This window comes from Phallusia mammillata, chromosome 1 (assembly GCF_965637545.1).
Source record: "Phallusia mammillata chromosome 1, kaPhaMamm4.hap1.1, whole genome shotgun sequence".
Classification (NCBI taxonomy): Eukaryota; Metazoa; Chordata; class Ascidiacea; order Phlebobranchia; family Ascidiidae; genus Phallusia; species Phallusia mammillata.
The window spans coordinates 35337944-35353376 of NC_137252.1; the positions used below are offsets into that span (position 1 = coordinate 35337944).

Here is a 15433-nt window from a genome sequence, read left to right on the forward strand (position 1 = left end):
TCATAAATAAACTGCAATAAACTTACACTTATGTTGTAAGCACGAAAATTTAGATATTATGTTTCTAACAATTTAGAAATTATTCCAGTTTTTGCTTTAGAAAAATATGATTAACATCAAAAATAAACTATTAGGGAAATGTTGTTGCCCTGTTAAAACCATGGCAATCAATTATTTGTACACTTTTTTTGCAATAATTTTGCAGTGGCTTTCATCCTGGAACAAATTTTATATGACAAGGGTAAGAATTTCCCACAGTTGCTGCTAAGAAGAAAACACATCATATAAAAACAAGGGTATCTTTCTCTTAAATTTGTTTGCCGATTTAGGTTCAGTTCCGGTTCGACTCCCTAATTTAAAATAGGCAAGAAACTAGTTCAATTTGTGGACAATAAAAGTGTCCCAAGAAGGTAAAATCAAATTTTGGTTAAATCAAAACCAAAGGACAAAAAATTAAAACATTTAGAATGAGTTACAGAAATAAAAATAAAAAACCAATAATTTTGTAACGGATTTTGGATGAAAACGAATGGCATATCCCACTGTCGACAATCAACAAAAAATCGTAGGCAGAGAATAGCTGTTTTTGAATATCTACTGTTTACATTTTTAACCTGGAGATATAAAATTCACATGTAGTCAAATTCAGCTTTTTACCGTTCTGTTCAACTACAGACTCTTCTGCACATCAGCTACAAACTAAAACTTTCAGCAACATTCTCACCTGCCAAGAACTCAATCCAGAGAGACTAAAACAAACAACCTCAATGCCCAAAACATAACAGTCAAGCAGCATAGTCCAGTGTTAAAAAGATACATGAAAACAATGGTTACAAAAAGATCTGGATAACATGGGATAAGCAAAATGTTGGCCAAAGCAAATTTAAATACACAAAAATACTGTTTAGTGTATAAATGGATCGTTGCAATTGTTCCAAACAAAGAATATATAATTTGTCAAACATACTACGGTCATTCCACTTAACATCTTCACACAATATCACGCTGACGTACAAACGTATTTGACAAGTAAATCAATCAACACCTCAAGCATGTAATTCCACACAGCTGTATACCATATGTTATCACCTCTTGTTGACTGTTTGTCGTTGACAATTGTACGTATATATACATGTTGAGCGATACCATATCACTATTAATATCACTATAACTCAACCCAACTCTTGTTTTAATACAAAGTCACTACGGATTTAATTGTGCACAGACGGACTTCAATTGAAGAATCAGATCCAGCAAGCGTCGGGGTCGCTACACAGGAATATTGACAAAATACAGTAAAACGGTAACTCATCAAGACTTTGTTTTTGCATCACAAAATCATTTTGTTGAAAAAACGTAGAAACATTTTTATGTTCGAAAGCGGTGAAGAGACAAAGGAGACAAAATCAAGTTCAAAATTGCTGCAAAAGACTGACTTGCGCAGGAAAATGTTGACATAAAAAACCCTGGGGAAACCCCTTCCAACCAACAAAACAAATTTGTTGTTTATTTTAACACAGAAGAGGAGACAAAATCGTAACATGCTTAACAGCTACCTCTCATTCTTACTGACCAAACACATTTTATTCCATTAGTTAAAATGTGATAAAGTAATGAGATTTGTAGACAGTAGCTGTCGCCAATCAAACTGCGTTTTTCATAACACTCACTCACTCACTCACTCACGACTCACAAACATCACGAATACATAAAGTCAACTGACAGTTTACACTCTATCATGGATTTAACCCACTGAAAAAGTTAACTATAAACCCTTGTGTAGTATTCTGACGTAAGCAAGCACTCGTTGCATTTGAGTTTTTGGTGTAATGCCGTTTGGAGGTCCCGCCTTTTGTATCTTTCTTGCACCCACTGGCAAATTAATCTGTCCACATTTTCGTCACCTGGTGGTGCTATAAGATCTAGCCACCAATCATACTCCTGGGTTACTAAAGGTCACAACAGCATCTTTGGCACCCTATTGCTGCTGACTTCGGTGCGCCCACTTGCGAATCGATATAAATTTATTTTTAATCACTTGTGGAGCAATAACGCCTTCGACGCTTTGGTGTCAACGCATTTCGCATAAGAACTACAAAAGTTCCTCATTTTGTTGTTATTTTAGTCTGCTCTATGTTTTGAAATAAACCTGTCTGGAATGTGAGTACGGGTCTCGGAAAATAAGATATCTTCCCCACCCCAAAGTGAAGATGTTGGTATTGTCAGTGTCTATAGTCGGAAATATAAGTTTATAATTTATCTTTATAATGTACAAGATAAGGAAACGTCCGTTAACTCAGGAGCAAAAAAAGGTATGTTACAAAATTGTTTGAAATAAACGAAGCTAAAAAATTAACAGAATTTTCCTCTAGATATGTTAAAAAAGAAGCACAAAATTTATGAGCTTTACTGGTTGGTGAGAGTTGTTTTTGCAGTAGAGAGTCGATTACAAATTACAATTTCCACTTCGTTGCTTGACATAAAATAAATAAAAATTGTTTTTTGTGCTCTGAGATGACAAAAAAATGAATTTTGTATCATCTAGTTATTATTATTCAAAGAAATTGATATATTTTTATGGACGGGTAGACCAGTCGTTTTCGGATTAAGTTTTGAGTAAAACGTACTTAAATAAATAAATGTGACTTAAAATTACTTAAAACCAATCAATCAGCATAATTTCTTTCCAAGTCACTGGAAGATCGACTGAAGCGCTCCAGGATAGAGAGTGAAGACGAGAAAATGAGACTCCTCTCATCCAACCAATCCCTGGAGCAGAGAGTAAACCGGATTCAACGTGAGATAGAGGAATCGCAACACGAACGACTTCATCTTCTCGAAACCGTCAATCAAAGCAAACATCACATACAGGTGGGCGTGGCCGATCGTTAACAGGATGTGATTGGTGGAAAAAGGGGCGTGACGTTTTGTAAAAGCTACTTGTATATGCGAGCTGTGTTTAATGCATCAGACCATGTTGTTGGTGGAAACAGAGTTGTAAGCGGCTTGAAACTGATGGATTTAATCAAGAATGAGTTAAAAATGAACATTTGTCGTCAGAAACTGGAAGCTGAGGCAAGGTCAGTTCGACTGAACGCGGTTAAGGAGTTTACAACGAGTAAAGACGCCTTGGAATGTGAGAAGAAGCAACTGCAATGTCGGTTGAAGAGCGTGGATGATACAAACCACAACAGTGTCCGCCAACTTCACAAAATGTTAGCTGACCAGCAAAGGATAAATGCCAGGTAGTTTGGGTTCAGGATTGCGCAATAACCAGCGATTATTGCTCAACATTAATGAGATAAAGCACAGTGAAAGATGATGCAATATGAGATAATGCTTGGCAATATAATATACATGTTGCGCAATATCAGGTCATTACAGCTCAATATTTAATCGTTATTACCTAATGAATTATCCTGTGGCTATTTGGGGCAGAATAAGAAGCGCCTTAACTGGAAAGCGCCGCCAACGAATTGTTCGGTTTAACGTCAACAGTTGTGGCAAGATCATGCCGCGCAGTGTTTAGACGAACACGGATGTTGATCTGCTTTCAAACACATCAAATCGACGGTGGTCTGTGTGCATTTCAGGTGGAAGGAAGAAACGAAGAGCGCAGTGGAGAGATACGAAGACAAGATTAAAGATCTCTAGTCTCAACTCGCACAGAACAGACGCAAATGTCACGACCTCACCAACAAATTACAGGTTGACAAATCTCATTAATTTTGCACCTAATTGAACAAAAAATCGCAATGACCTTCAAGGGTAAAGTAAAATTTTATAATGTCATATTAAAGCAAAAATGGAAAGTCTAATAAAGTGGACTGAACACTGTTTTTAAACACACTTTTCCCTCCTGAGGTAGTTTGCTCACAATCTGTTTTAATTACGATTTGGTGGCTTTTTGAATGGTTTAATAACTAGAGATTTTCCATTTACCAGCATAACAATAATGTTTTTGTATTTCTGAAAAAGGCTTTTGCGCAAAATAGAGAAAACATTAAAGCCTTAGTTTATTTTGCAAGCTCTCTAGAATTTCTGTTTTAAACAAGGTCAGTGTTCAAAAACTGCCATCTTGATTTGAGTCTGTGGGTATTTTTTGCTCGCAGTGTGAGGAACCGAAGGCGCCTGAGATCATGGTTAAAAATATACCACCGGTCCAGGAGAGCCACGTAAGCGTAGATGTCATTGACTCGTAATAACATCGGTAGCTTTGGTCGGCTTGCAGATAATCCCAACGTTTTACCGAATTTATGTACAATAGTAAAATAAAGTATAATTCGGTGTGCTGTGTTTTATTGATTTCAAAGAAGTATTATCAGTTTATAAGTCAAAATCCTGGCATGATTATATTTCGCAAACCGACTAGCAAAGCGTTGCCTTCCCTGCAGGGACATATATTCTTAGTCCGCATATTTTTATAATATGATGAGTACTTGTAATCTATAGCAAAACTTTCTTCAAAAAATGAACATTTATTCCACTTAAAATTACAGCAGAAAATCGAATTAAAATAGTGTAAACAGCAAAGTGGTATGTGAGTAGTAGGAAGATGTTCAGTAGATTCCCAGGTTCCGTGCAAGACATCCGGTTACCTTGACCTTGAACTTGAAGACGTTTTAAGACTTCCGTAGGAAGTCTTGGCTACGTCTTGGTTTCCGACTTCCTCATCTTGAAGACGTCTTGAAGATCCGGACTTCCCCACTCTTGAAGATCAGGACTTCCCCTGACTTCCGAAGGAAGTCTTACCTTGGTGAAAGTTTCAGGTGACGTTGTTCTGCAGGTGTTTATTACGTGGAATTTCAAAGGAAGTATGTGTAAGACTTGCGCAAGACCTATGTGACCTTGTTTAACCTTTCCGGTATCTGTGTTCAGGTGTTGTCGACCTTGGGGTGTAAGATTCTAGAGGGAATTGCTTTTGTGTGTGTGTGAATGCTTGTTTTCACATTTGTTTTGACTTAGTCAAATATATGTATTAATTTATTTGTTTGTTGCAAGAGAGTCAGTAAACCGACAATAGTTGGTGTGCGTCATAGACTTTTTGTGTTTCTAGTGTCGTCCACCAGCTGTGGTGTTTCACCGGATGAGCGAGCGCGCTCGCGCTCGTTAGATTTATACAGGCATTGTTCGTTTTGCGTGGAATTCCAAAGGAAGTGTCGTTTTTAAAGACTTGCGCGGGTCCCTTTGTGAAAAAAGTTGTTGCACGAAGCGATCGTTTGCCCGGTAATTACTTGAAAAACAGTCTACAAATGCGATATGTCACGCGCCATAGCCATAAGAACATTATCTAAGTCAAAAAATGTTATAATAAGTTTTATCGGGGCGCTGTGCACAGCTGTTTTGTGTCTGTTGGCGCCGAACCTATTAAAATTTTAATTGTACGGATATGGCGTTCGATTTCATATTAAAACTCGAGCCGGCCGCATTTTGGCCGAAATAGGAAGTCTCGTTCTCTTTTAGTCACAAAATTGTGTATTTAACAGTAAAGCCTACACATGAAATTGCCGGCGTGCATGAAAATTTGGATCCACCTTTGTGTTAGCGTGTTTCTAAATTATTCACAACAAGTTAAGAAGTAGTTATTACCTAAATGTATTGCCAACAAAAATTTTGCTACTTAGTGCCACGTAAATTCCATTCTTAGTTCCGGGGAAAAACTAAAAGAATTTGAAAAAAATTGGTCCGCAAAATGTGAATTACACCTCGGCAATTTACTAACCCTAACCCTAACCCGAATCCACAAACATAGATTTATTAAAACCTGAGCCGAACCCAAAACCCTAAAAACAAAGTGAACCCGAACCGAACCTGAACCGATATGACAAGCGGTTCGACTGCCTGGTTAAGAATGTTTTTGCAAATTATTTCCGGACTTAGATTTTACGCGGTATTTTCGGACAAGTCCGGGAAACTTCGGTCGGATGTCTGGTAACCCTCTGTTAGTGCAACTCTATGCTTCGTTGCGTATTCTACACGTTTTTTATTGTTACGTCGGCGCATGCGTAAGTTGTAGCGAAATTACCCGGACATGACCGAAAAAAAATTTTTTTTTCAAGCCGGTCCTAGTTTTGGTATGTCACAGCTGTGTCCGTTGTTTGGTAAGTAAGGAAGTCGTGTAATTATTGTGGTGTAACATGAAAGAACTGGCGTATAGTTAAATGCTGAACACTTTGGTTGGCTTATACTGTGCATTATGGTCAAGGTTTTATCTTTTACTATGTCTGTTGTTTTGCGGCCATCTTGATACGGTGTATTGTTGTCTTGGGCATAGCCATCACGAATGTGCTTTCGGTATGTATCTGATTGCGGCTATGTGGCAAGCGATTGCCTGTTAAGGGCACATTTGTGTTACTACAAGTGTTTCTGCACGTTCTATGACGTTAAAACGGTATTTGTTACACGTATTTGGTTTGGTCACAGCTTTGTAACTATAAGCGAGATACCTCTTTGGATCATTTTGCTAAAGTTTAAAAAGGGACAGCTATCTATGTGTGTGTGTGTATGTATGTGAAGACGTTTACATTTGAGGAGGTTGGTGTTCTGTCTTTGTATTTGTCAAATTAAAAGCATTTTTCAAAGAATCTCTACGCACTTATTTCCAATGGCCAACCTGATTTTGTTTGTTCTCATGGACGCATAAACGTATTAAATGCTTGTTCATTACATCCTCGGAGCATAAACTATTCCCCAACTGAATAAACTATTATAGACATGACTTTAGTAAAGGGGGGCAGAAATTGACTTGTACCAGCATATTTGTTTCTTCTCTTGAGGGCCCTGTTTTCACACAATGGTGCAATCGTAAGAAAATGTGATGCAACAATTGGAAGAGCCGGTTCAACTATAAATCGAACTTTTCATGTTCTGTGCGACGTTTTATGAAGCGAAATTTTATAAATTTTACCTGTAAAAAGTGTAATTTATTGTGCTTCTTTATAATCCTTTATCATAAATGTCCAATTTTGAGCCTGGATTACGTTTTTCTTTCATTCGAACAAAGTTGTTTTAGCATATATCTGATAAAGTTTCAGCCGGATTCCAGCAATCCTGTGTTTGCCCGCAATAACAACTTGGTCGGTTTTCGGTTATAGTAAAAATCCGAGCTTGCGCGTTGTTATATTTAGATTGGCTAATCGAATAATATTGTGTTTCTTTACATTGCATTGATACCCTGGTTCTGTTGTGTGTGGAGCGGGGAGAAATGGTGCAATCAAATACCAGGGGCACGTTGAGACCTGTTCCAATCGTATGCATAAAACCGCCGCGATTTAGGTGTTGAAACGTGCATTTGAAACAAACACCATGGATTCCGCCAAAGCTGTATTTGCCGAATTGAACTTAAACCGTGAAAGACAAGGTAAGAGTGTATGTTTGTTTTGTTTGATTAAATTGTGCCACGTTTAATTTCTTGCTTTATTGCAGATAGTGAGCTTCGGTTGGCCACATTACACGTCCGCCTATCAAGAAATTTATTTTTTGGTTACGACCAATTGAAAAATTTGGCGGCATATATTTTCAAAGAAATGTCCTATTTAATAGCGTTTCCTAGATGTACCGAAAATTTTTTTCGAGTGCAAATAATCTATATTTTAGGATCGAGCTGTCAAACGACGGTTTATGGACGTATCCAAGAATTAAAGAAAGAATGCCTCGATTATGGAGCATAATTAATTTTCAAGGAACGCGTTTTATATTCGCCTATAGCGTATTTGAAACCAATAGCCTCAAACACCGCATCTTATGAAACCAGTAAATCTTTGACAAGTGATTTGCAGGACATAGAAAAATTGTTCCACGATGCCCTTAAAAAAGAAGGCGACTTTGCCGCAGATAAAAAGACCTCACAAGTGTGTAAATAAATCACTTTTGAAAATGCAGTGTACACATCCGAGCAGTATCATTGTAAGTGGCCCGTCACAATGTGGTAAAAGTTTTTTCACTCGAAATGTTATTCGTCACCTAAAAGAAATTTTTTGTCCAGTTCCAAAACATGTTTTTTGGTTTTACGGTGAATTTCAGAACTGGTTTCGTACTTTCCCCGATGTAGTATTTCATGAGGGGCTGACTGAAATAAAAAATGTACCTGAAAATACTGTGTGTGTCATTGACGATTTACTGCTTGAAACTAATGAAATAGTGACTAATTTATTTACGAAAGGCTCTCATCATAGAAATTTGTCTGTTATTTATTTAGTTCAAAATATTTTTCACTGTGGACGCGAACAGAGAACCATTTCGTTAAACGCACACTATTTAATTCTGTTTAAGAATCCTCGAGATAAATCACAGATTAATCATTTAGCCCGACAAATGTACCCCGGTAATTCAAAAGTCCTTGTGGAATCGTTTATTGATGCTACAAAGCACGCTTATGGGTATTTGTTAATTGATTTGAAGCAGGAAACGGACGAAACTTTACGATTACGTACAGGGTTTTTTCCTGGTGATGAGTTGTATGTGTATGTACCTCGGGTTTAAATTGAAATACACCTGTGATATTGATTCATTTAGAATCATGCCGTCGGACTTGTTGACACGAAATCACGCTGTGTTGCAGGCGCTGGAAAAGAGTTCCCCGAGAATTAGGAAACTGATTTTATACGGTGCTGACAAAGATTTTCTTAATTGTATTGCCGAGTGTTGTTCAAAAAACTGATTAATCAAAAGGGTGGGTTTCTTTCGGCGCTTTTAGGTCCATTAATAGGCAGTGTGCTTCCGACAATAATTGGCGGCGTGACAAAACTTTTCAAATAATGTCCGTACGGAAAATGGTCCTTGTCGACCCTCGAATGGTACCACCTTTGGATACTGCTCCAACAACAAAAGTTTTATCGCGTCTGGATGAAGAAATGGAAAATATTTTAAAACAAGCTGACTTGAACGATCACGATAAAATATCGCGATACCAGGAAGTTCTTGAACGATACTTACAATACCATAAGAAGAAAAAGAAGAAGAAAATACAGCAACCGACAGATAGGGTACCTGCAAGCGTACCGAATCATACCCTAGAAAACAACCAACATCAACAACAACAACAACAACAAACCGAAGAACTGGTGATCGCGGCAACACCTAAAACATTACAGAAAAAGGATCGCGTTTTATTGGATGAGCTGAAGCGTTGTTCACATATAAAGTGGAATGACAGAAACCAGATTGTTTACAAAGGTTGTGTCGTTCCCGAAACAAACATTGTTGACCTCGTTCAGGACGTTTTGCGTAAAAGAAAAAAATTCACTCCCCATGGTTGGCAAACGTTTGCCAATGCTTTGAAAGAACTAAATTTACCTTTGGATCTAGTTGGAAACAGAGACCGCTGGCGTTTTATGCACTCAAATTCACCAGAGTGGAAGCCCTACTGAAATGGAACAGACCTTGCATAATACCTATACCATACCGAAAAATCCAGGCAGTTTAGGTGGTTTAGCTGCACTGCAACGATATAGTAAAATTAAAAACAAATCGTTCGTAAAAAAGTGGTTATCCGGTAACCGCACCTACACGCTACACAAGCAAGCGCGGCGGAAATTTCCCCTGACGCCAAGTGATTGTTTTTGGGATAGCTTCTTTGTACCAAGCCGATCTTTTAGATGTAGGCTCTTTGGCTAAGTACAATGAAAACGTGAAATTTTTGCTTACTTGTATAGACGTTTTCTCGAAATTTGCCTTTGTCCAGCCAATTAAAAACAAAACATCGAAGTCAATGATTGATGCGTTTTCAAATATTTTACAAGAAAATAAACCTCTGTATGTGCAAACAGACGACGGTTTAGAATTTAAATCAAAAGCTTTTCAAACTCTTCTTAAAGACAACGGAATTGATTTCTATACGACAAGCAATCAGGAAACCAAAGCTTCCGTTGTTGAACGATTTAACAGAACTTTTAAAAATAAAATATTTCTTTACATGACATTGCGCAATACCCAGCGCTATGTTGACGCGCTACCTCACCTGATTTCTTCATACAACAACACCTACCATCGTAGCATAGGTCGCGCGCCCTCTGACGTCAGCTACGCAAACCAGGAACAGGTTTGGCAATTATTATACGGTCAACCTCAGCCGATTCGTGAACAAAAATTTCAACCAAAAGATACTGTAAGAGTTTCCCATTACAAAAGAATTTTTGACAAGGGTTTTCGCGCTCAGTGGTCAGAAGAGATCTTTCGAGTCACAAAGCGAGTACCAGGGCAGCCGCCTGTGTACAAAATTGAAGATTTACGTGGCGAAATTCTGCAAGAAACTTTTTACGAAAGCGAATTGCAAAAGGTTACACCACTGGAATTTTTTCGGATTGAGAAAATTTTAGCCAGAAGAAAGCAGAAATATCTAGTGAAATGGGCCGGTTACTCAAAATCTTTCAACAGTTGGATCGACGCCTCATCGCTCAAAGATGTCTAAAGAGCTGGTCAAAAGCTCTCAAATATTATTTTTTGCACAGATTGCTTTAATATACGCTGTGGTCATAGCTAGTATTTATAATATTACCGTTCCAAATCAACCCGAAAAACAACTGTGGATAAGTTTACTAAGCAGCTGCCTGGGATATATCTTGCCCAATCCAAAATTTAGATTTCGAAGAAATGCAACACAAAGAAGCGATGTACTTAACGCTCCCGAGCAACAGTAGTATGGATTATTTTCCAGACAACACACTGACACGATACATGACAAAATTTCCGAGAACTTTCAATCTCAATGGAAACTGGGAACTGGCACTGGACGAGATATATTTACCGAAAACTTGGCAAACAATTCAAACAGGCGCTGGATGGGTGAAAATTAAAAATGCCAAAGGGACAAATCGCTATTCATTGCCCGGCGGTCATTATACTGTGAACCATTTCCTCATGGTGTTGCGAACACTTTTGATATTAACCGAACGCGTTGTAACTATTGGATACATAGCCACAACGGCCCGGGTTCGTTTGGTCGTTCATAGCGATCAATTAAAACTGAGCCCACAACTGGCCGCTATCATGGGTTTTAACACAGGTTATTTGTCGGCCGGTACATACGTTGCGGCGAGACCTCTCGATTTGCAACAAGGAAAACATATGTTGTATGTTTATTGTGATCTACACGAAGAACGCTTGGTCGGTGACGTGCACGCACCGCTGTTAGCGACTATTGCAACCGACGGAGTTAATTATACTAAAACTATACATCGACACTATCAAAAATTGCGGTATTTAAAAATGCAAAGAACGATATTCGATTCGCTAACAATCAATATTAGAAACTCCACTGGGAAATCTGTACCATTTGAGAGTGGAACCGTCGTGGTTAACGTGCATTTGCGTCCAATAAAACAGACATGAACTTTGAAACGATGTCGACGTCCTGTCCTTATCAATCGTACTACATGAATCAAGCGGGTACGGGATTTCCCGTTTTTCAGGGGGCCGCAAATCAGAGGGGTCACGGTTTGGGTAATGTTTTGGCCGGTCTCGCTAGGTCTGTTGTTCCTTTGCTTAAAAGCGGAGCAAAAACCGTCGGACGCCAGTTACTGAAGTCTGGTGTTAATTTCGCGAGTGACGTCATCGGTGGTGCAAATCCAAAAACTGCAGCTGTGCAACGAAGCAAGGAGGCGGGGAAAAACGTTTTTGGTATATTTACACAAAATCTTCGAAAACCAAGGGAACGCACCAGAACAAAAACGACTGCGTCAAAAAAGAATAAAACAGACAATAACACAGGTCGACGAATCGTCGCCAACGTCCGGCAAAGAGAACGAAACGTGACGACATTTTCAGTTAGATCGGTTATGTCGTGTCACCCTAAATCTCAAGAGGGAATAAAAAGCGAACTAGACTTATTCTGTGTGCCAGCGTTTTAAAACAGTTGTCAAGACGGTTATTTTACCGAATATCTACCGATAAGTACCATCGGTCAAACGTCGCCAATCGAATTCCACATTGCAGCGGCCAGTGACGAATATATCGGCTTGTTCCATACGTACTTTCAAATAAGGTTAAAAGTAACCCAAGCCGATGGAAGCGATTTGGTCGCAGGCACTAAGGTGTCTACGATTAATTGTTTCGCAAACAGCATATTTTCTCAATTGGATCTTTCGGTCAACGACAAGTTGGTGACTAATTCAGCCAACACGTACGCTTATCGGTCGTACATCGAAACCTTGCTTTCTTTCGGACCGGCTGCCAAACAGTCCCATTTAACAAGTGGACTCTATTTTAAAGATACTGCAGGCCATTTTGATACGATAGGAAATGCTAACGGGGGCTTTTCGAACCGAAAGTCGTATATCGCCGGCAGCAAAACGGTTGATCTATTTGACAAACCGCATCTGGACTTGTGTAACCAGGAGAAATATTTATTGAACGGAGTCGGACTCAAATTTCGTTTCATACGCAATTCAAACGAATTTTCTTTAATGTGTGTCGACACTGCGACATTTAAAATCGCTGTACTCGATATGAGTCTGTTTATTCGCAAATTAAAAATCAATCCAACAGTACAACTCGCCCATGTCAAAGCGCTACTAAAATCAAACGCACTCTATCCGATACGACGAAGCAACGTCAAAATATTAAGTGTCGGAAGTGGCAATCTGGATCTCAACCAACAGAATTTGTTTATGGGCCAAACACCTCGGAGAGTTGTAATTGGATTGGTGGAGAACAGTGCTTTTAACGGGAAATATTCCAAAAAACCGTTTAATTTTCAACATTTTAATGTAAACTGCATTGCATTGCTTAAGGGTGCAAAATCTTTCCCCTCTAAAGTGTTGATCAATTATGAAAACGATCAGTACATGCGTTGTTATACGTCACTGTTTACCGCGACTGGAAAATATTTTAATGATGAAGGCTTAGATATTTCGCGCAAGGATTACAATCGGGTTTTTGTTTATACGCTTTCGATTTGACACCTGACTTGTCGCAAACACCTACTTTTGCTTTAAAACAGCAAGGTAATATCCGCTTGCAGTTACAGTTTGTGTCTGTATTGACAGAAACCGTTAATGTAATTATTTACACCGAGTTCGACAACGTTCTGGAAATTGACCGTGATCGCAACGTCCTGTTTGACTACGCCGCTTAACAATGAACACTATTACGATATCGACAATACTGAAAGGCGATGCTCAAGCCAGAAGAATTTTTCGAGGCGTTTTTGCTAAAGATCAACTAGAAGACATTATTACCGAGTCAGGTTCTTGCGGTTTCGTGTTTAACACAGACAATTCAAACGAAGAAGGTGAACATTGGGTGGCGGCCTATTTCAATCAAGATGGAGAGGGTATCTATTTCGACAGCTGATGCTGTATCCTGATTTTTACTTATTCATGGCCGAGAACGCCGTCGATCCTTGGTGTTATAACACTGTCAGACTGCAAGGCTTTCATTCAACGGTGTGTGGCCATTACGTGATATTATTTCTTATGGCTATGGCGCGTGACATATCGCTTGACGCATTTGTAGACTGTTTTTCAAGTAATTACCGGGCAAACGATCGCTTCGTGCAACAACTTTTTCAAAAACTGCTTTAATTGTGCTTACGTGTGTGTGTGTGTGTGTGTGTGTGTGTGTGTGTGTGTGTGTGTGTGTGTGTGTGTGTGTGTGCTTACGTGTGTGTGTGTGTGTGTGTGTGTGTGTGTGTGTGTGTGTGCTTACGTGTGTGTGTGTGTGTGAAATAAAAAAGATCGAAACGAAAAAACAATTTCTACCGGGATTACGCATTCGAAACGCCGCGCGCGAGACCGCGCCGCGCACGAGACGCGCCGCTCATCCGATACGCAATCGAGCGCGACGCGCGTTCGCTCATCCAGCGATTTACCACAGCTGGTAGACGACGCGTTTTTCGCTCATCCATAGAAACTCCACAGCAACAAAACATGTTATAATAAGTTTTATCGGGGCGCTGTGCTGGTCACAAAGGGACCCGCGCAAGTCTTTGAAAACGACACTTCCTTTGGAATTCCACGTAAAACGAACAATGCCTGTATAAACCTAACGAGCGCGAGCGCGCTCGCTCATCCGGTGAAACACGACAGCTGGTGGACGACACTAGAAACACAAAAAGTCTATGACGCACACCAACTATTGTCGGTTTACTGACTCGGTTGTTTTGAAAGTCATGACCCGCTTTCTTGCACCAATCAAATAAATTAATACATATATTTGACTACGTCAAAACAAATGTGAAAACAAGCATTCACACACACACAAAAGCAATTCCCTCTAGAATCTTACACCCCAAGGTCGACAACACCTGAACACAGATACCGAAATGGTTAAACAAGGTCACACAGGTCTTGCGCAAGTCTTACACATACTTCCTTTGAAATTCCACGTAATAAACACCTGCAGAACAACGTCACCTGAAACTTTCACCAAGGTAAGACTTCCTTCGGAAGTCAGGGGAAGTCCTGATCTTCAAGAATGGGGAAGTCCGGATCTTCATGACGTCTTCAAGATGAGGAAGTCGGAAACCAAGACGTAGCCAAGACTTCCTACGGAAGTCTTAAGACGTCTTCAAGGTCAAGGTCAAGGTAACCGGATGTCTTGCACGGAACCTGGGAATCTACTGAACATCTTCCTACTACTTATGTGTTTTATTTCTTTTTTTAACTTTCGAATCATATTTAAACGTGACTCTAGAATAACATTTTTTTGATAATGCCATTTGTTGCTTACTTGCCAACAGCTGTTTTTGTCTTTGTTTGTTTTCTGTCAATCACCATGTAATGATCCAAATGTTTTCATTCTCACCGACTTTGTATTATTTCAGGCCACGACACGAGCACAGTCGAGCAATGACCTCAAAATTCCTCAACTGGAAGAGACGAACCGCCAACTGCGAGCCAAGCTTCACACCACAGAATACTAACTGTTGAATGCAACACAAAAACTGGGCGATATTCAGGCTTTGCAAAACTCGTTTACTTTGCAAGATCTACACTAGCTTGTTTTATTGAGGCTGTGCTGCATTGGTAAGCAAAGTTATGCCCATATTACTGCGCTAAGTTATTCAGTGCACAAACATAATGGTGCATTTGGAAGGAATAAGGTGATCGTGGAATTAACAAGCGAACGTGATACGGCATTATCCGTGCTGTGCAGGAAAATTATGTTGTAAAGGTTTTATAAATGTTTACATTTTGATCACATTCACGTGTTTTGCACCGCAACTTAAGAACCGTTTCACGAAGTTATTTTATTTTTATTGCAGGAGAGTTTGCTAATTATAAAACCTACAAGAATGCATGACGTGTAAGTACTATGACGTATATACTTGTTACGGTGACAGAAATCCTTTAAGGTTACTGTGGGTTATTAAAAAAGCCACTTTAAGTTAAACTTGCTTCGTACTTCTTTGCTCCACTCCACCACACAACAGCTTTTACTTTGCACGAGTTATTTCCTCCGCCATATTGTTTCTCTATTGAATAGCATTACTGTA

At 39.2% G+C, this 15433-nt stretch overlaps 3 protein-coding genes and 1 long non-coding RNA gene across 5 annotated transcripts in view; 2 read left to right on the plus strand and 2 right to left on the minus strand.

Annotated features, from left to right (window-relative positions):
• LOC145213531 (uncharacterized) overlaps positions 1-15433 on the minus strand; it is a 133994-nt gene that overhangs the window by 97507 nt on the left and 21054 nt on the right. The gene's annotated exons all lie outside the window — the stretch shown is intronic.
• Positions 1-15433, plus strand: part of LOC145213619 (intelectin-1-like) — a 239640-nt gene that overhangs the window by 92588 nt on the left and 131619 nt on the right. The window lies entirely within an intron of this gene.
• LOC145213630 (uncharacterized) overlaps positions 1-15433 on the minus strand; it is a 50478-nt gene that overhangs the window by 5474 nt on the left and 29571 nt on the right. The window lies entirely within an intron of this gene.
• On the plus strand, positions 2268-14984 carry LOC145238343 (uncharacterized). The gene is made up of 5 exons (XM_080101482.1): positions 2268-2312; positions 2692-2871; positions 3061-3245; positions 3594-3708; positions 14762-14984. The coding sequence occupies exons 1-4, from the start codon at positions 2268-2270 to the stop codon at positions 3652-3654; spliced, it is 471 nt and encodes a 156-aa protein (XP_079957608.1). The 3' UTR covers positions 3655-3708; positions 14762-14984.